This window comes from Vanacampus margaritifer, chromosome 16 (genome assembly GCF_051991255.1).
Source record: "Vanacampus margaritifer isolate UIUO_Vmar chromosome 16, RoL_Vmar_1.0, whole genome shotgun sequence".
Classification (NCBI taxonomy): domain Eukaryota; kingdom Metazoa; phylum Chordata; class Actinopteri; order Syngnathiformes; family Syngnathidae; genus Vanacampus; species Vanacampus margaritifer.
Window position 1 is genome coordinate 9,910,723 of NC_135447.1, and position 21,079 is coordinate 9,931,801.

Below are 21,079 nucleotides of genomic sequence, written 5' to 3' on the forward strand. Positions count from 1 at the left end.
CTGTTTCATTTGCACTATATTTATTAATTTTTAATTAAAAAAAATATTTCGATTAATTGTGTATTTTCAATATCAGTACAATTTTAGCTCCCTTCAAAAAAAAATCTGTATAAAACCAACATAGCAAAAAGTTCATTTCAAATTTACATTAGGCATTGCCATAACTAATCCGAACTTTGACCTCTTCCTTGTTTGTTTTGTGCCAATTGAGAATCAATTTGAATGAAGACGTTTGCACAGATTTTTTTTTTTTTACAATCTTTTTTTTTTTATCTGAATATTTTGACAGTTTTGTTTTTGAACCCTCACCCAAAAATCACTTATTTTTTTATTTTTATTCACAGAACAGATACCTTATACTTCCATACGTCAAAATTTCAGTGAATTACAAACTCGGGGGCACTCAACTGTCGAGCTTTGACCCTTGCTCAAACTTGATGACTGGTTATGAAGTTGTCCAAGTACAGTCTTGCAGTTAACTAATATCAAAATGATGAAATTATCAAATTAAGGGTATAACGTAGTCAAGCATTAGTTATATGATGATGAAACTGTATGGTGGTTGAAGTTGCTCACCGTAAATGGAAACAAAAGTGTTCACCTGTCCTTGACAGGTATACATCACAGCAACTTACACAGCTAACGCTGGATGTCTTCCGGCGTCTATTATTTACTCCTGTTTTGTTACCCTGGAAATAAGCACATGTCATATCTTCCATTGATAGCATACTGGCAGGGCTACTCTGCAAGGACACGCCCTGAAACTTAACACAATAGAAAAATGTTCCTTGAAGGAAATATGTGGCATAAAGTGATTTTTCTCCCCTTCATAAATAAATGAAAAGTCAATTCAACTTTCCTTCCTTAGGTGTGGAATAAAAACACATGAGTGTTTCAATGAGCTACCATGTTTGTGAGGTTGATCTTTTCTTGTTTTCATGTCTGGGGGTGGGGGGGCGTGTCACATGTCAGCCAGTTGTGACAGACTTGATGTGGACCAGCCAACAACAAAGGACATGGATTTTATAATCTAGTGACTTGGATTTTTCTTTCACAGTTTCGGATATGACCTTGAGGGAGCCGTGATTTTTGTGAAATGTGGATAACATCATGAAATCTTTCCTAGGATCTTCTTGGAAAAACGTAGATATAACAAACTTCAGCAGGTAACATGATTCATCTTTCTTTAAAGGCTACATCTTCACCGTTAGCTTGTCTTCATAGTGTCAAGCTTTTTTTTTTTTTTTTTTCATGTTTGTGTAACTTTTTATAATAACTGTATGGCATTGTTATGGCAATATGTGTTTTATTTTGATAAGTTGGGCACAGAAAGAAATAGATTTTCAAAATTTTCTCTAGAATTGAAAAGGTTTAGGAAACCATGGCGTATGTTAAGTTATGGGACAATATAGTGAAATTTTCTGTGCAAATCTATTTTTGATGACATTATATGATATATTTCTCCCTCCAAAGTTGTATTGACTAAAATTGTAAGTGTTGAGAATGGCTTGTTGTCTTTGATGATGCAATGTTAATGTGACAGTTTTAGATATTTGAGAATTTAATGTACCCCACACCAGCAATATATAAGAGATACATATGAATATTCGGCTATATGAATAAATGAATAATTTTTTGATACATTGATGACATATGTTCCAGAGTGAAAAAGCCAAGTTCACATATAACAAAGGTCCTCCACCTGCTCGTTCTACTCACAGGTAAAGTCACTAACCACATTTAAAAAAAAAATTTTTTTTTTTTAAAAAGGCCTAATAAGCAGCAAGTTCCAGGAATAACATTTTTTTTTTTCTTGTTATTAGTGTATTACGGCTAATCTTTTATAGTCTTGTAGTTTTATTTTTAAACACTGGGCCTCATACCTGAATAAACGTCATCCATTACTTGTCATGTTATACAAACATTCAAACCTTCCATTATTTTTTTTTGAAGGGAACCCGTTGTTCCAGTCAGAATATTGTCTGTGTGTGTTGCGCTATGACAACTCTTACGTGCGTCCACAATGCTGCACATTCTTTGCAAATATGGAGACTCTGACAAAGAGGTGGCGGGAAATTACCTCACACAATGACACTTTTGTATATATATTTTTTTTTAATCCGAAGTGCTGTTGGGGTCTTTGGAATAGAACAAATTGTCATTTTATTTTGAAATTAATAATTTAGGGTTGTTTTGATGTTACTTAAAAAAAAGAAAGAATGCGTATTTGTGGAACCTGTTGAATTGAAGTCGACATTTGAGTCACATCTGACATGATTTTCCTGGTCAGGTCTTTCCTCTTGTAACGACACCTCCACTGCACCGCTTCATGAGACAAGCGCTCAGACTTCAGGTAAGCTTGCACACTCACCTTCTTTGTCAGTGGTTTAACCGGTAGTTAGGTGTTGAGCGTGACTGATTTCTCATTATTATTCATTTTAAAATGTCAAATATTATTGTTGTCTTTTCTCACTGCAGTATTCTACTTTGTGGAAATCGCTGTTGATGTGACTGGGTCTGCCAAGAATGAATCCGAAATAACATCGTGGGTATGTTTGGAATCGGATGTCTCACTAACAATCCAAACAGGAATCTACCATCAATGTTTGCGTTCCACTTTCAGCTCCAGGAGGTGTTCCAAAACAATTTGGGCAACTGTTTGTCTTCACACGCCGAAAACACAACAACTTTACCGGCTGAGTTTCAAACGACATCTGCTAACTCTTCAGTCGGGACAACAACGACGACGACAACGACGACGACGACAACGACGACGACGACAAACGGGACTCGAAGCAACATCACGAGCACGACTGCTCCAACGACCACGTTGCAAAACACGACTGCAGCCACAACCACATTCCAAAACAGTACGACTATAACCACAACTACATTACAAGATAACACGACTGCAGCCACAACATTACAAAATAATGCTACTCCGCATACAACCAAATTACAGAACAGCAACACTACTACAGTGATGACATTACAAACAGCTACAGAAGTACAAAACTTTGGCACAATTGCAGCTACAACAACATTACAACAAAACTCGAGCACATTTGTAGGTGCTCCCAATAATGTCAGTAGCAACACAGCAAAGAAGATCACAACCAACGCAGACAAAAAGTTGGAAAAAACTATTCCCAACACAAACAACGCACGTTTTATTCGAGCAGCCATCCTCAGCAGGTATGTCATCATTTATTTTATTTTTTAATAAAAAAAAATTTTATTTCACTGATATTGGTCTTTCCAGTTCCGTCACTAACAAAACTGTAAAAATGTTGGTGCCGCATTTCTGTGTTCTTGTTTTCCAGCAAGTCGAGTGGCTTATTTCAGGTATGTAAGATCGCTCGCTTATTTTCATTTCTGGATTATGTCAGTTGCCATTGATTTGTCACACTGATTGATTTTTATAACAGGGAGTTGAAGTTTCTTGTGAAAAGAAGACTCACATAAGGTAGGCGTAAATGAGATAGCAGATCTTGTTTAGAATCCATTTATTTATTTATATAAATAAAAAGATATCTGTGTGATGTGTAACAGAAAATATGCAGTTAAAAATGAAGATAAAAAATAAATAAACAAATTGATTTCCTAGGGGAAAGAGTGCCCTTTTGTCACAATATTAGGAACACCTGTACAATCCAATGATATACAATGATGTGTTCCTAATGAAATGTCCATTAAGCTTAAAAAAAAAGTATTTTTTCTTTCTTTTTTTAATTGATCAGAAAGACCAACTGCGTGGTGACTCTGGCACTGAGGCAGAATGTGTCGTCGTGTTGCATCCTGCAAACAATCTGCGCAGCCAATCAAAATTCGTCTGTTATCCATGCAGTGGGGAAAAGAGCCAATCGTTTGAGTGAGTGCTACAATGTAGTTAATTTTTTTTTTTAAACTAACCTTTGTATGTTCCCATGAATAGCTCCCCTAAACAATAACTGCAGCAGTGACCATGTGGAGGAAAACATCTGTATTTATACACAAAATTCCAGTAATTCAAAATGGTAAGCTATTATTAATTTTTGGGCGCTATTCATTTGAGCTGAATATGAAATATGTATTTTCTTCATTTGACAGCGAAGCATCAGCATTTATGGCGCTTCCATGTCGTGCAGGTGAGCGCCAACGTCTTCCCCATCTTCATACAATCTATTGTATGAATTCATCTAAATTGTAAACTCAACACAAAGCATGCTAGTGCTGCTAAAGGCGCACTATCAAAAAGTAAATGTCATCTAAACTGTTTTTAGCAAGATCCTTGAAAGTGTTATGGTCATAACAACATGCTTTGACCTTTGCAGAAAATAATAAAAACTGCAGCTGCGCAGCTTCCTGCAATGGGACTGGTATGTTTTTAAATGTTATCAGCTAGCTAGTTGCGATTTTATTCTTAAACCCAGCTCTATTTTGGAATTTTTCAGATGCGTATTACACTTTTGAAATTTCAATACAAGACCCTGAGATGAACTTCTCCGATCCTCGTTCCCTGGTAAGCTCACAAAGTGTGTTTGTCCATTAGCCGGTATTTTGTAACTGTTGATTTCTGTTTAAACAGATTTCTTATTCCACCATTGCTTCTGCATACAAGGTAACTAGCCACCATTTTAAAGTATCCATTTATTTTGATGTTCTGGGAATTAAACCAAACAATTGTTTCCACTCAGAATGCCAGTGTGGTCTGTTCTCAATCCGGAACAAAGTGAGTCTCGGGAAAAAAATCATCACATCACGTCCGCCAAAAGACAGATTGTTTCACACACGTGACTTTTTGATTCTTCGAGCCCTCAAAGTTGCAGGGTGGTTTTACAGTTGGCCGAAGAGGTTCCCATCTGTAACGTGTCGGCAGCCTTAACGACTGTGTTTCAATCGGAGAAGCACATAACGTTTGACGGGAGAACGACTAGAGCAGGTGTGCAATGGGATAACATAAACAGGATACGTGGAGGCAAAGTTAAACACTTTTAAGACAAGTATGTTTTAACCCTATAAAGCCAAATGTATCATATTAAATACAAGACATTTTTTTAGTATAATCACCCCCCATTAAAACCCTGACATATATTATCTGACACATGCATTGCAAAGATAGTCCATTAGAGGGCAGTATCACCCAGTTGATGACTTTTCCAGCGACCTTGCAAGATCGTCTGAATTAACTTGTATTTCATCCTTTGATCCAGCAATCTGTGGCCATGCAAATGTTAGTGACAATTTATTGGACTCCCAGTTGACATGGATTAACGTCACCCTCCAGCATGCAGAGTTTTGCGTGACACGTCTGCTCCCCACCCAAACCTGGTCAGAACAATTCAGTTTCTCAGCGATGTCACGAGTTCACTTATCTAAATGTATCCCTTTTTGCTCCAAGTAAATCAGGACAAAATGTGGTGGTGCAGCTGAATGAGCTGTGTGTTGCATCAGCGTCAACCACAGCCAGCCCAAATGTGACGACCGCGCAACCAAACTCCTCCTCCGATAGTGCGACGTCATCCCCGGTGAACACGACGTCGGCATCCCCGGATGTTAGCACCGTCTCGCCTAATGACACGGAGAGTCGCGCCAATGCTCTTCTCCAGCTGAGCGCAAATGTGTCCAGACTCAACTCCAGTCAGGTGGACCAGCTTGTGTCTCATCTGGAGGATTTGTTGTCGGGCCCCAACATCAGCTTGGCTCTGGCTAACATAACCATTCACATCGTCAGCAACCTGCTGGACGCTTCTGCCCAAACGCTGGCCAGCTCTTATATCAGGTTAATTTCAGATTTTCTACAGCCAACAATTGCTCCGAGCTTTATTAATCAATAAAAAAAAATGTTTTTAATTAATTTAGATTTTTAAAGTTTTTTTTTCATATTTTATTTTATTTACAAAAAAATTGTGTTCATCAGAATTATAAAGATTGTTGATACAGTGGGCCTCAAAGTGGTCCTCGAAGAAGAAACGGAAACTCTCTTGTCGCCAGCTTTGGCTGTTTCTGCCAAAGGAGTGGATGGAAGTAATTTTCAACAAGTCCTCTTCTCCATCTCCGACCCCAGCAACGCTCAGGTACGATGCTACAGTAGCTTTAGGAAAAGTTACTGCAGAATTTCCATAGAATTAGAAAGCATCTCCACCTAACGTATATTCATGCATGTGTATTGAAGGTCCGGGTCGATCCCAGGTTTGGAAGGAGCCCGAGGAACGAGTCGTCCATCCCTCAGGGCTCCGTCACGCTGCCCGCTTCCCTCACGCAAAACCTCACCTTGGAGGAGCAGCAGATGGCCTCCAGAGTTCACTTCAACTTTTACCAGAAGAGCACTTTATTTCAGGTCACACACGTTCAACCTTACACACGTGCATCATCTCAATACATTTGAATTTTGTGGAAAGAGATGTAAATTTATTACACACAAAGAAATGTTTTCATGATATCTTAAACATAACATAATAACATAAGAAACAATCTAAATTATTTTTAATATAGAAATTATTTTAGGGTTAGGGTTAGTTAGGTTTAGGGTTAGGATTGGGTTAGGGTTAAGATTAGGGTTAGTTAGGGTTAGGGTTATTTAGGGTTAGGGGTTAGGGTTAGTTTAGGGTTAGTTAGGGTTAGTGGTTAGGGTTGGGTTAGGGTTAGGTTGGGTTAGTGGTTAGGGTTAGTTAGGGTTTAGGGTTAGTTAGGTTTGGGGTTAGTTAGGTTTGGGGTTAGGGTTTTGGGTTAGGGTTAGTTAGGGTTAGGTTAGGGGTTAGGGTTAGTTAGGGTTAGGGGTTAGGTTAGGGTTAGTGGTTAGGGTTGGGTTACGGTTAGGTTAGGTTAGGGTTAGTTAGGTTTGGGGTTAGGGTTAGGGTTTAGGGTAAGGGTTAGTTAGGGTTAGGGTTAGTTAGGTTTAGGGTTAGTTAGGGTTAGGGTTAATGAAATTAATGCTGGATTCATCTTCAGGCTGGGAGTGAATGAGTTGAATGTACAATTTGATGAGAGCATTTAAAACATTTCATATTAACAATTCATTCAATTTTAGATCGATAGGGATGCTTTATTAATATGAAGCGGAGAGTTCAAAATCAATTTAAGTTTTCTAACATTTGCGCTGATTTACTGTCTGTGTTTTGTCCATGCAGGACAGATCATTAGGAACACGTCGACTTAACAGCGGGATCCTGGGAGCGAGTTTGGCAAACTTGACAGTCACAGGACTGCAGGAGGAAGTTGTGATTAGCCTCAGAAACCTGCAGCCCATTCCTGTGAGAGTCTTCTGTTTTGTTTTGAAAAAATGTCATTGTTGTCGTCATGTACAATCGTACAGTACGTAGTCAACGTTTGGCGGCGTTAATGGAACTCACGCAAAGCTTCTCCAGAATGAAAATCATACCTCATCAAAATCAAGCTAGATGATGAAGCTAAACAAGTTGTGTTTATTACCCAACTAATTTCATGTTTTCCCCTCACTGAACTGCAGGCTAATTACGTGGCTACATGCGTCTTCTGGGACTTTGCTTTAAATGGTGAGTTTTCCTTTAAAAATAAATAAATAACTCATCCATTAGAATGAATTGACTGGAATGTATATGCGGTGATATCATTCTTTTTTTTGCTGGTAGACAGATCCGGTGGCTGGAACACAAACGGCTGTTATGTCCGCAATAGCACAGACGACGTGACAGTTTGTGGCTGCAACCATCTCACCAGTTTCTCTATCCTGCTGGTAAGCTTTTAGTGCCTTTGTGTGGAACAAGCAGCGTATAGTGTTAAAAGTTCATATAGTGGTTCCAATGAATGAATGAAAGTGTATTTTCTTTGCAAAATCCGACTTTATAAAATGTGTTTTTTGTATTGAATCTCAATTGTTGGGTCTTTGTCCAGGACCTCGGCAGGCAGCCTCTAACCAGTCGAGTGCACGCCACCATTTTGACCTTCATCACGTATATTGGCTGCGGGATCTCTGCCATTTTCCTGGCATTGACGCTCCTCACATACATGGCCTTTGGGTGAGTCATGGGCGACCTGCAATTACAACTTCAGTTTGAATATATGTTTCCGAAATTCTATTCGTTGATTCTCTCTAGCTTTCATCTGCTGTAGTTTCCAATAATGTCTGTGTCTTTTTTGTCCAATCAGATTTCAGCCTGTCCTGCCATGTCAATCTCATTTCCCTAAGGGCCTTCAGAAACTATATAAGCAATGGGAGCGTTTCTTTGACCAATCAGATTTACTGATTCGCCTCAGTGGGCCACTAGCCCTCTCAAAATAACATCAGAATTTTTCCGTCCTTGTTGGTCAAGGACAGAGGCGTGCGTAGCTTGCCATTAGGAAAGGGCAGGCAATTGCTTGGGGCCCCTTAGCCAACAGATCCTTTACATTAGCATTGCAGCAATGACAATTGAACGGCTCAAATTCCCTGGGTCAGGTGTTTTTTTTTCTTAAACCATATATATATATATATATATATATATATATATATATATATATATATATATATATATATATATATATATATATATATATATATATATATTTATTTATTTTTAAACTTTTTTTTTTTTTTTATAAAAACGGCCATGTAGAGTAAGGCTTTATTTTAAACGACCATGTATAGTAACCGTTTTTATTTATTTTTACTAGCGTTTTTTAAAAATAAAAACGACCGTGTATAGGCGTTCTTTTTTTTTTTTTAATATAAAAATGACCATGTATAGTAAAGCATTTTAAGAAAATAAAAACAACCATGTGTAAAAGCGTTTTTTAATTTTTTTTTATAAAAATGACCTTGTATAGTAAAGCATTTTTTTTTTTTAGAAAAACGACCATGTATAGTACAGCGTTTTTTGTTTGTTTTTTATATAAAAATGGCCATGTATGGTAAGGCTTTTTTTCTTTTTTTTTGTTTTGAATAAAAACGACCATGTATAGTAAAGCATTAAAAAAAACAAAAAAACAATCATGTATAAAAGTGTTTTTTTTAAATAAAAATGACCATGTATAGTAAAGCATTTTTTTATTAAATAAAAACGACCATAAAGCTTTTTTTTTTTTTTTTATAAAAATTACCATGTATATAGTAAGGCTTTTTTTTCCTTTTTTTCCTTTTGAATAAAAATGACCATGTATAGGGTTAGGTAAAGCGTTTTTTTAATATATATATATATATATATATATATATTTTTTTTTTTATAAAAATGACAATGTAGTAAAGCGTTTAAAAAAAAATAAAAACGATCATTGTATAGTAAGGCTTTTTTTGAACGACCATGTATAGAAGGTATTTAAAAATAAACAAAATACTTTTTTTTTTAATGACCACAAGTAAGAAAGCAATTTTAAAAACATGACCTTTTATAGTAAGGCATGTATTTATTTATTTATTTTTACATTTTTTATTATTAAAAATAAATAAATAAATGACCATGTATAGTAATGCTTTTATTATTTCTTTCAAAAAAAGTTACCATTACCAGTAAGACATTATAGTGATTTTATTTTCCTGTTTTCTGTCTCACTTCTTCTTCTTCTTGCTTGGGGTCCCTGGGGAAAGTTGCTATGTCACTGGTCAGGGAAAGCTGACTCCAATCGGTTGTGCAAAAATCGACTTAGGTGACCAATCTGCTGTACACTTATGTGAACCCATTTCAGCAAACTGCGCAAGGACATCCCTTCCAAAATCCTGATCCAGCTGTGCATGGCTCTGCTGCTGCTCAACCTGGTCTTCCTGGTGGACGCTTGGTTGGCGCTGTACCCGGACGCCGTGGGCCTCTGCATCTCCACCGCCTGGTTCCTCCACTACTTCCTGCTGGCCGCCTTCACCTGGATGGGCCTGGAGGGGGTCCACATGTACCTGGCCCTGGTCAAGGTGTTCAACACGCACGTCCCGCGCTACATGCTCTGGTTCTCGCTGGCAGGCTGGGGCGCCCCCGTCATCGTGGTTGTTATCGTCATAGCTGTCAACAAGGACAATTACGGGCTGGTGTCTTATGGGAAGTTCTCTGACGGCACAAGTGACGACTTGTGAGTTTTTTTTGTTTTTTTTTACCTGTGTCTGTAATATCCCACTGAAAAAGACATGCCTTAACTTCTCTGGCAGTTGTTGGCTGAAAAATAACATCGCCTTCTACGTGGCGGTGGTGGCCTACTTCTGCGTCATCTTCCTGTTCAACTTCATCATGTTTGTGGTGGTGCTGGTCCAGCTGCATAAGATCAAGAGGCAGAATCCTCACAACTCACGGTACCGCACCGCCGCACAGGACGTGCGCAGCGTGGTGGGCATAACCATCCTGCTCGGCCTCACCTGGGGCTTCGCCTTTTTTGCTTGGGGGCCCGCCAACTTGCCCTTTATGTACCTTTTTGCCATCTGCAACGCATTCCAAGGTGAGATGAAGATCTTCGCACCCAGCACGTAGATTTTCTATTTCATGAAAATATTTAAAGTAGGGGTGTCAAAATTAGTGCATTAATTTGGAGTTAATTTAAAGTTCCTTTAGCACCACAAATTTTTTTAACGTGCGATTAATGACCGCCCCTTACTTGGAAAGCCTGTACTGAGGGAATTCCAGTCACAACGCAGCAGACACGTCCACGTCTAAATTTAGTAGTAATAAATTGAATAATAATGCATATATTTGTGGAGACTTTGGTCAAGTTGCATTTTACAATTTAAAAATTTTGCAGAATTTCACAAGTTACTTCATATTAAAGATTAGATAGCTCTTAATATGAAAAGAAAAATCCACTGGGCTTTCGCCAATGTCTTACAAATGCAATTATGCCATCTAGTGGCAGAAATATGACCTCAACACAAGTCAATGTCACACTCGTTTTTTTTACACATCTTTTCAATTTTAACTCAATTTTATGAATTATGAAATTTCTGTATCAATGACTAAAAGATGCAGCCATATTCCATTAGTTTAACTTTTTTCCACTTTTATATTAAGAGTGTGAGTTGAAGTCGTGCGATTAATTACGATTAAAAAAATGTGATCGCATGACACCCCTAATTTAAAGCAATTGGGGAAACCCTGCTGTGCATCCACACTGACATGTGTCCTTGTTGCAGGTTTATTCATATTCGTGTTCCATTGTGCGGTGAAGGATGCAGTGAGGAGGCAGTGGCAGACGTACCTCTGTTTAGGAAAAATTAGGCTGGCTGAGAACTCAGGTTTCTTATTTTCAGTCCATACCTGCTTGCTTTAAAATTAATGGGAAAAAAATATAAAAATAATACAAATCAAATTTCGCTTGACAAAACACACCTCACCTGGTTTGGCCCTTTTCCAGAATGGAGTCGCACGGCAACCCAAAAGAAAGCGAAGAGAGATTCTGTGATGAGATCGACCTCTTTTCCGTCTTCGGCGTCGTCGCAGTCCAACACCTCATCGTCTTTCCTCACTCACAATTTGGAGCAGACGCAAGGCATCGGTCAGCAAGGTTGCCTTAGTAACCAAATCGGTCTCTCTCCACTTAGTGGAGATGGATTTATGCTTGTCAAGCCCATCAAGAGTTATTTAGTGTTATGTTTTGATTCAGGAAATCCGGTGGAAGACAGAATCATCACCGCTGATGAAGAACCCAGCATGGACGTCATCCTAAACGAAGTTGGCAGGCAGCACAGAAACCATCACACATTCTCACACACGCATTCACATTATAATTAATTAGTAAGCAAAATTGCATATTACATAAGCTTCACGTTATATATATATTTTTTTAAATATACAAAAGTTTCATTCATTCTGTTTCACTAATAACATTTGTACTGGGAGAACAATAGTCCATCAGGCAAAACCACTTTATTTCTTTTATTTAAAGGTTACAAATAAAATAAAATAAAAAGGAAAAGGAAAAAAAAGTGTTGGACAATCTTATTGAAGGGAGCAAGGAAATAAATAAATGCCACCGAGTCCCACAAGGTCGCTTGTAAACGTGCCACGCAAGCTACATTCACTGTCCTTCACATACATCTGATATACTGACCACAACATGATGACCACATGCATTATTATTGTGTTTTTAGCATTACACATTTTGGTTATGTCGTTGGATACAAATGATTATGGATACAAATGATTACAAACATCTTTTTGAAGAAGTATTGTACTGGATTTTAATTTCCCGTGTAAATAGTCTTAATGTTGTGGCTAGTCAGTGTCAGTGTTTACATTTTTATATCAGACGAAACCAATGTTTGAAAAAAAAAAAAAGCACAAAATTGCAAAAAATAAAATAAAAATAGCACAAAGATGGACATAAAGTGGTGGATTTTTTCCCCCCTTTTGGACATTGGAATCATTTGGCGTAATGCCAGGAAAGCAACCTGAAAAAATAGAGAACCAAACGACAATCGATGTAACAACAACAAAAAGAAAAAAGAAGCCTAAAAGCAATTCAGGTGTCGATTCGCTCACTCCATAAGGTAGCAAAAACAAACAAGAACAACTGATCCATCAGTAACATTATTAGTCTATCAGCTCACAGTTCAAAACTCACACGCACACAACTGGACTTGTTCGCTTGCAGCAAACAATACTTAAAAACACAACTAAAAGGTCAAAGTCTTTAATGAAAGTGAAGATGCCCAAACAGATGTGTTCAGAGTCAGCAAACCACCGGAGTGTTTGGGTACCACGATAAAACCACTACAGTGACGAAGCACAATGTGTGTGTGTGTGTTGAAGATTTGGATGACTTTTCATTACGGGTGTTGCCTAATAATACATCTTTTACAGTGAGTGTGTTCATGCTCACTCTGAATACACCTAACGAGCGATACAGCAGAAGAAGAAACGTTCCAGTAGTTGGAGGGGGGTGGGAAAAAAAGGGGGGGGGGGGAAATGGTCACTTCTTCCACACGGTGTAGAAAACCCAGCTGACGTGCACAATTAAGGAAAGTGCACACAACACTTATTACAACCACTTTTTTTTTTTTTACATTCAAGTTAACTGTTCCCTAAACAGTCATATATAATATACATTTCAATTTTGGGATCATAGCTTGGAGTACATTTATTATTTTTTAATGTAGGCAATGAAAAACATTTTTTTTTGGGCAGCATCAATGACTTGATGATTTTCTGTATTTGTGTTGCACTTTGGTTCACAGTATCATAATTATAGTGCATAAATCTAATGAAACCAACACTCTTGTCCATTGATGTTGTGAAAGGATACAGTTCCATGTAGGAGGGCACGCAGACCACTTTTTTGGAAAAGTCCACCGGACAGGAGAGTCTTCCCAGCTGCTCCTCATACAGACTCAGAGCCTCGGTCAGATTTGCACTGTTGCCCTGACGACGAACAGATACGGGACGTCACATCATGGCAATGACTGCACTTTCTTCTTCTTTTTTTTTTTTTTTTTTACCCGTGCCATCTCAAAGACAATAATGACTTTTTTACAAAAAATGTGGCTTGTTATGGATGTGACACTCACAAATGTGTATTGGTTTAAACATATAGATCACCCCCCCCCCCAGACACACACACACACACTTATAAAAAGGTGAAATGATAGGCAAAGAAAGAATAAATCTGTATTTGTCAGTGATGTTATCTAGGAAAAGCAAAGCACTTACTAAACATCTCATCAAATTAATTTGAGCTCCACTGAAACTTCTAGGGCCATATTTGAAAAGGTAGGTATCACTGTATTAGCATTATTAGCAAATATAGTACACAAACATAGACTATCAATAAGTCTTGATCCACTTGAAGAACTCTCATCCAGATAACGTTAACATTTTGAGAAGAGTGCCCACGAGCATTTTGGCTTCCGCTTATTCCAATCTTGGTTACGCAAAGATGGAAAAAACACTCATTGCAAATACTTTACAAAGATAGCTTTCCTTTTAACGGCGGATTCAACCATCATTTTAAGGCTAATTAAAGTATTTACTGTGGAAAACTCTAATTGTGTCACTTTTTAAGGCCCCGCGCCTGATCGATTGCTCGATTTATCCAAGCATTTGGTTCAGCAGAACATATTTATAAAAATCATTTCATAATAAAAAGTGATTCTTCATAATAGGGTAGACAAATCGAACAACGCGATGCTCACCTGGGTGAAATACTTCCCCTTCGGATGCAGGATTTTTATCGACAGATCCAAAATGAGACGAAGGAAATCCCATGTGGAGTCTGCAACAATAACATCACTTTTCACGTTGGATGAAGGGTAAAAATGGATTTGGGATGAAAACTGGCAAACCTTCTTCTGGTTCCGTGGATATTGGGACTGCGGTGAGATCGTTAATGATGTAGTCGAACGTTTTCCCCTCCAGGACGTACTTCTTGAGCACCGGCACACAGTCCTCCACTAGAATCTGTTGACACAAACAAATATTGACACTACTATTAACTCATTCGCTGCCATTGACCGCTATAAACAAGCGATTAATTACGATTAAAAACTTTAATCGGCTGACACCCCGGAATTTGTATCTTTTCTTTCTTTATTTATTTACTGCAATAAACGTCAAAAAATCATTTTAACTATTTCCATTTAACAAGAGTATGAAAACCTAGATTTTTTTCTATTGTACATTTAGAACCGATAGAAAATTTGTGATTAATCGTGAGTTAACTTGTGAAGTTGTGCGATTAATTACAATTAAAAAAAAAAATCACCACTTGCCCCTAATTTTTAAAAAAAATTTTTTTAAATGAATTTATGGCAGTGAATGAGTTAAGATCAGACGTCAAAAATAAACACAAGGACGATGACGGCATTTGTTCAATGCCATTTTTTTTGGGTCCAGTACTTGAACAGCCTTTCAACACTCACTTGGTAACAGTCTCCCTTCAGGTTGTCCAGCACGTTGCCACACGTCTTCCTCATATACTTTTTGCACCCGTCAATCACCTTCTGATCAATGTACTCAAGCTTGTCAAGGAACAAAAACAAATGCCAAAGAGTCCAAACATAATAACAAACATGAATGATGATGTCGTGGTGAGTCAGTGAGCGTTTCAAACTCATTTGATTGGACGAACAGTTGAGGATATTTCCACCATGGTGACCATCTTTGGCTTTTGTTTGACAGTCTGAGCCAGGATGCCTCCGTCGCCTCCTCCTAAAATCAGCACCTCCTTGCCGGCGTAGTCCTCCTTTCCGCTGCCCATGATTGCTTCCGTGTAGGGCAGGTCGCTCTCTGCCAGGTCTGCACGGTCAAGTCATTATTTAAACAGCGCGTGTGCACGTGCACGCCATTTGATTCAGTCGTGGGACCATCTGACTAAACACACTTACTGACATCTTCATTGAGGACCAGCATGTTCCCAAACTGCTGCGAGTGCAAAATTTTGATATTTTGGTATACCGAGTCTTCGTCGTACAACACGCGATCTATGTCGTATTCGGTCAGCCTTCCGTCGGTGGTGGGCCAGTATCGGTCCACTTTGGCTCCGCGGACGAGAGGCGGGAGCCTATTAAGCGGCAACACGGAATCGTCACGTGTGCGGCACACGGACTCGAGGTGAGGCAGCAAATTGGAGTCAAGGGCCTCACCTTTTAACACGAGTTATCTTTCCGTTCAAGAGAACCTTTAGTTTCTTCTCCAGTGTATTTAAAAGCTGAAGGAAGAGAAATTGAAAGTGAATGAGGCCTTTTTTTGCTGAATAATGAAAATAAGGTGACCTATAATTGGTACAATATATTTGTTTAAGGCACCTACATTGTCTAGTTGAGCAATGTTATCTCCTTCATAACACTGCAGGTCAATAGTGAGCAAGCCGTGGGCGTGCACCCGCAGAATAACAAGCCTGTGGAGTAAAGGTGTGAACATATATGGAAATCAATAATAAAAATGACATTTGTTTAGCTATATTTATACTACACACTCATAAAGATCAATACGGTTAGTCAACTTTTACATTTTAGTAGATAAACGGTTACTATGTTTTTCTGAAATATTCACCTGCCGTTCTTTCCGACAAAGGTGGCGAGGTACCCGCGCCCGTCTGTGTCGTGTACGGTCTCTGTCATTTCCTGCTCGTGGAATATGGACAGCAGGCCCGGGACTGTTGATGCAGAGTCAACTGGGAGCAAGAAAAGAGAGTACAGGGTTGAAAAATACGAGTGAAAACAAAATAAAGAAGAATCAAATACAACTCAAAGTGTTTTCCTAATAGCTGGAGCTGAGAGAAGACCCTGAACTCCCCGAGATCCTGCCATGTTTTTATAAAAAGCATGAACACATTAGCTTTTTTTGCTCTTTTGTTGCAAAGGTGACAAATACATGTTGCCCAGCGGCAACCTACTTTATGGCCAAATAAGTGAGAAATGCCAGTCCATCCAGTTTGAGTCACATACTTAACAAAACAAAAAAAGGTTCAACAATGAAGAAGACGAGAAGAAGAAAAAAACATTTAGAGCATGTACATCGGTCATTTCTCGTGATATTGTGTCAATAGGTTAAAATATAAAGAGGCAATTGATTATGCTGTTAAGAGATATCACATCTCAAGGGGTTATAAAAAGGTCATAAATACAGACACACGTGCTAATTTGGGTCAATTCAATCATTGTATTACAAACGTAACTCCGTTAAACGTCAAATCTATAAACAGAGACGCACTGTTTTTTTCCTCCATATCAAAATTAACAATGACCAATTTAAACTCACTTCCGGTGCCGCTACGCCATTTTACACATGGCCACAAGATGACGCTGCTATCGCCACCAATGACAGAATGACAAAATATTCCATGGATAGCATTTAACAAACGTGACAAAAAAAATGACGCATAAATTCAGAATGCGACTTTTAAAGTCTTCGGCCATGCATTCCCATTCAATACTGAGCGTTTGCAACCTAATTGTCACGTCCACGTGCATTTTGTCGATGGCGTTTCATTCAAAATCGATATAACATTATGAAGGGCAGTGACATAGTAGCAAGTTTACGTTTACTGGAAGCTAGCCAGCTAGCTTAGCATGCAGCCCACCGCCAACACAGTGCGGTGGCCGGGACATTCTTACCTGCCGTCGAGAGGCTGAAGTCGAGAGTATAGTGTCGCAGTGCCATGTTTGGAGGCAGCCGTTATCCATTCCTGGCGCTGGCAGGCGCGGTGTGTGTGCGTTTAAAGCCGGAAAGGAGGAGAGGGGAGGGCCCTGCTCTGCAACATCGGCCGGATGAACGCAGCCGAGTGCAGCTTCAATGCGCCGAGAGCAAAGAGTGGTGGCATTATGCAAGATAGTTCTCCTACTCCCCGAGGCGGTCGCTCCTCCTTGTAATTAGAACATTCGACGCTTCATGGGGTCATATTTAGTTCACGATTCCAATTACCGTATACAGTACCTAGAGATATATAAATGAATAAATAAATAATATCTGGTGAACTATTAGTACACAATTAAACCTTTCTAGTAAATTACTGCGCTGTAGTAGTTTACTAGTACAGTACATTGACCTTTTGTTGACATTTTTTTGTATCCCCTTTTTTACATCCAGTAATAGTTTCCCCAGGATGTTAGCACATTAATGTTGAAATTGGGCCAAAACCTACTAGTTGCCTACGGCGTGTCAAAATATGCTCCACTTTTGTGTGTACCTAAGCAGCAATGTGCAGTCTAGCATTAGTCTAACAACCGGTAGTCATTTATTGTACACACAAAACACCTCAAGGCCATGAAAATAAAACAAACAAATTACAGTTGGGAAGTAAGTTGAAGTTTGTGGGACCCTCTGTGCAGCACTTCATCATCAAAGGTCAAGACTATATTTGGGATGGACGTCACAGTTTACGGCCAAAACATTAGGCACATATACACCTCCTCAGTCTTATGAGCGGAAAAAAATCGTTGAATCAAATCTCTCTTTACCATCATAATAATGCTTAGTTTGGATTGATAATGTCTAATTGTCAAAAACAATAATAAAGATACTGTTGAAATAAAATGTATCTGACAGCCAAACTAAAAGTTTTTGCAAAAGACATGTTAAGGATTCACAGCTCTTGGCCTTTTGCTTCCAAAAGAGACAAGCAGCCTATATCTTTTAATCGGTTTTATTCAATTACAAATTTGCACAGACACATAAAACACAATTTCTTTGAACTTACCTGTAATGTACAAATGACGTGAGTACACATTTGGACAAACATTAGATGACAATAAGGTCATCAGGTCAATTCAGTGATAACATGCATGGGCATGGGCTCTACTCTTTACAAGAGTTGGAAGAAAATGAAAGTTCCAACTAATTCTAATACTGTTCACCATCACTCACATAATGTTATTACAAAACACAAGGCTATGCACAAGCCCATTAGTTGTACTGGTTGTCATGGTGACAGGAACATGGCAAATCGTGGCAGAATCTTATCAAAAAGTAAAACCGCCACAATCAAAAGCATTAAAGTCGGCGTCTGCCATTTCAAAGTCAAAGCTGTTGAAGTGAGGGGAGGTGATGGCGGGGCTGTCTGTGTGGTAGGCCCCCGCCGGTCCCCCGATATCTGAGAAGTCTGCATTGAGGGGCAGGTCGGCTGCTTTGGCGTCCAGGCTGGAGGGCGAGCACGCGCCCAAGTAGCCCATAGCGGAGGAAGCGGCCGCCCCGCCCATCAGCAGGTACACGGCCCGCACTGCCTGGGCATTGTTGATAGTGCCGTGACGCAGGCAGCCTGAGTTGTAATATTTGGTATGTGGAGAGCTCCTGCCTGTTTGACACAAGCGGCATGACGTTTATATTTTATACTGTCAACTGTCAATCAAATAAAAAATCAAATACAAATTATTCTACTTCATTCAAACTGACCTTTATCTTTTGGGGAGCCAGTCAGAGGCCCCGGTGAAGGAGCCTCTCCATTGCTGACTGGCAGAATCGGTGGATCCTTGTCCTGGATCTGCTCTGGCATAAAGTCTTTTAGAGCGATGCTGAGCGGCGGCACCTGATGTCGCTTGCAAAGACCAAGAGGTGACGAGACACTCTGAGGGGAAAGAAATACAAGGTTTGAAATTATGGACATGCTACAGGCATGTAAACACGAACAATCTAGATATGTACACTTATATTAGTAAAAATCCGTTCTACTATTACTGCTGATATGAATGTGTTATTCTTAACCTTCTCAATGTGTAAAGTGCCTTGCGATAACTTCTGTTGCAAACTTTATGAATAAAGCTGACTTGATTATTGAATATCTTTTCTGCTTCACCATTTATGGTAATGGTCTGTTATTGTGAAGCTTTGACTTACCTGTTTCACCTTTTTCAGTACATTCAACCATTGACTGCAAAAGAAAAAAGAAAAAAAAGTGACTGTTATTGTCATCTATCATCTCAAACAAGTCATTGTAATGTCAAAATATGTACTGTACAATGAGAATATGCCCTCTAGTGGTGGCGAGTGGTAAAGCCTAGTTCGTGATTTCCTGTCGTTTTGTTTTGTTAATGTTTGGGCTGGGTCTTCACATGCTTACAAAGAGATATAATCATCAATATATTTGTGTCCTAGCATTCACACAAATACAGTTAACAGCAGTATTAGGGTAGCTGTGCAAGGGTTGCCATCAGACCTGCAGTCAGCAGGGGTGTCGGTCAGAAGGAGCAGGTATTTATTTTGGGTCAAGATGAGAGCGAAGCAGCAATCTCGGCTCCCTCCGGCGGGCAGCTTCGGCAGGTCGAGGATCTCCTTGCCCTCCACGATGGCCTCGCAGCTGCTTTGCAAGAGAACCAGCTGATCGGGTGGAGCTGAAGCGTGGTGACACACGAGCAGGCTGCCTTCAGCTGTCAGGAGCAGGAAGCGCTTCTTCCACTGTTTGAAAAGAAATCCACCTGAACAGGAAATATTTCATATCATTTAGATATCAGTTTCTCCGTTTCAGAAGCACACATTTGAAGATATGATGTATAGATCGGTCATTCACACATTGCTTTGGCACATTAGTGTGCCATCAAAGATCATATATAGAAAGTTATTTATTTACTACAATGAATATATCGTTGTTCATTTTACTATACCAGAGAAATAATAAAATTCTCTTCCACTAGATGACATAAGGTACAACTAACCTGTGTGTAAACTTTTTTTTTTTTTTTAAATCATGCAACAGATTAATAGCTGTATAATTTCCCACTGAGTCAGCATTTTTTTTCAGTGATATACCCTTTGTGACATTATTCGTTTATATATATATATATATATATATATATATAAATGTTGGGAAACGCTGGCATATATGATGGGAGCAGGAGGAGCTGCTGGATTACAGCACGAACACACTGTCATCAGATTAGAGGCAGTCAGATGTTTGGCGGATCAGCTCACTGCACCAATCAGACCATAAAAATAAGCGCGTGCCTCTATCAAAATCACACCCTCACATCTGGATACGCACCACCCAGACAAGCAAAAACGTATTGGTGAAAGCTTAATGAAATAACAGAATTATTGTAGAACAAGCTGATTAAAATGCACATTTCTGCATTCATCTATTAAGAACACAATTGTGACATCTAAGTGCAAATTATATCCATGTGTGAAAATGAAGCAACATCTACTCTTGTTGTTGATGAGAGAAAAAAAAAAAAGATATAAATAAAACGATGCAAAGTAATCACAAAAAAATTGTCAGAATGTCCCAAAAATGTACAAATCAATAATTGGACTCACCGTACATCCTGAGTGTTCCTTGATAGATCCCGGAGACGTTCATGTTGACAGCAGCCGAGTGCGACTGACTGCCTCAAATGCGGCAAGCAAACAGGATGGGCGGGAAGCACATGAGGCTCAATGTGAGTTTTAATGCCTTAATCCTCATTCAGATGGGACGCTGCGGCGCTTTCGCATCAGAGGAGGTTGTAACGGCACGCACAGACGGTCGTATTGCGCAGGGACATTGCCTCGCCTCTCATTTCATGATATCACCTCAAGAAATCTAATGAGAGCCAATGCAAGAGATGTATCCGGATCATTTATGGACCAAGTGAAAAGGCACTCTTTTCGAGTGTGGTCCAGTGCGAACAGCAAGGTCTTTAAAAGTTTGCGTGGATTAGTATGTGTGAGAACCAGAGCCCTGACCTCAAGCCCATCAGACACTTTATTGATGAACTATTGTGCACCTCTCAAGTCCAGCATCGTACCTCAAACTGAGCATTCTTGTA

The 21,079-nt window shown here is 39.1% G+C and overlaps 3 protein-coding genes across 4 annotated transcripts; 1 reads left to right on the top strand and 2 right to left on the bottom strand.

The window, feature by feature from the left end:
- Positions 1-1,022: 1,022 nt before the first annotated feature.
- On the top strand, positions 1,023-11,869 carry LOC144036367 (uncharacterized). Of its 2 annotated transcripts, none has more exons than XM_077546952.1 (28): positions 1,023-1,166; positions 1,663-1,721; positions 2,291-2,353; positions 2,479-2,549; positions 2,624-3,195; positions 3,324-3,345; positions 3,429-3,466; positions 3,741-3,871; positions 3,935-4,016; positions 4,090-4,127; positions 4,314-4,358; positions 4,434-4,501; positions 4,568-4,600; positions 4,677-4,711; positions 4,794-4,921; positions 5,193-5,310; positions 5,381-5,761; positions 5,900-6,056; positions 6,155-6,319; positions 7,110-7,232; positions 7,448-7,493; positions 7,590-7,693; positions 7,852-7,976; positions 9,619-9,990; positions 10,067-10,350; positions 11,039-11,140; positions 11,260-11,409; positions 11,509-11,869. In XM_077546952.1, the coding sequence occupies exons 1-28, from the start codon at positions 1,111-1,113 to the stop codon at positions 11,634-11,636; spliced, it is 3,696 nt and encodes a 1,231-aa protein (XP_077403078.1). In that variant the 5' UTR covers positions 1,023-1,110; the 3' UTR covers positions 11,637-11,869. The 2 variants fall into 2 exon arrangements, with proteins under 2 accessions (XP_077403078.1, XP_077403079.1); XM_077546953.1 differs by having other exon boundaries at positions 11,260-11,400.
- Positions 11,752-17,154, bottom strand: sms (spermine synthase). The gene is made up of 11 exons (XM_077546954.1): positions 16,958-17,154; positions 15,894-16,014; positions 15,651-15,738; positions 15,485-15,549; positions 15,227-15,402; positions 14,981-15,137; positions 14,762-14,849; positions 14,186-14,300; positions 14,036-14,115; positions 13,150-13,265; positions 11,752-12,847 (listed from the first exon to the last, which is right to left on the bottom strand). Exons 1-11 carry the CDS (start codon positions 17,001-17,003, stop codon positions 12,817-12,819), a joined length of 1,083 nt encoding a protein of 360 aa, XP_077403080.1. The 5' UTR covers positions 17,004-17,154; the 3' UTR covers positions 11,752-12,816.
- An 815-nt stretch (positions 17,155-17,969) lies between these two features.
- Positions 17,970-20,973, bottom strand: LOC144036406 (uncharacterized). Its single transcript, XM_077547013.1, has 5 exons — positions 20,589-20,973; positions 19,492-19,750; positions 19,173-19,206; positions 18,732-18,903; positions 17,970-18,633 (listed from the first exon to the last, which is right to left on the bottom strand). The coding sequence occupies exons 1-5, from the start codon at positions 20,629-20,631 to the stop codon at positions 18,302-18,304; spliced, it is 840 nt and encodes a 279-aa protein (XP_077403139.1). The 5' UTR covers positions 20,632-20,973; the 3' UTR covers positions 17,970-18,301.
- Between the last annotated feature and the right edge of the window lie 106 nt (positions 20,974-21,079).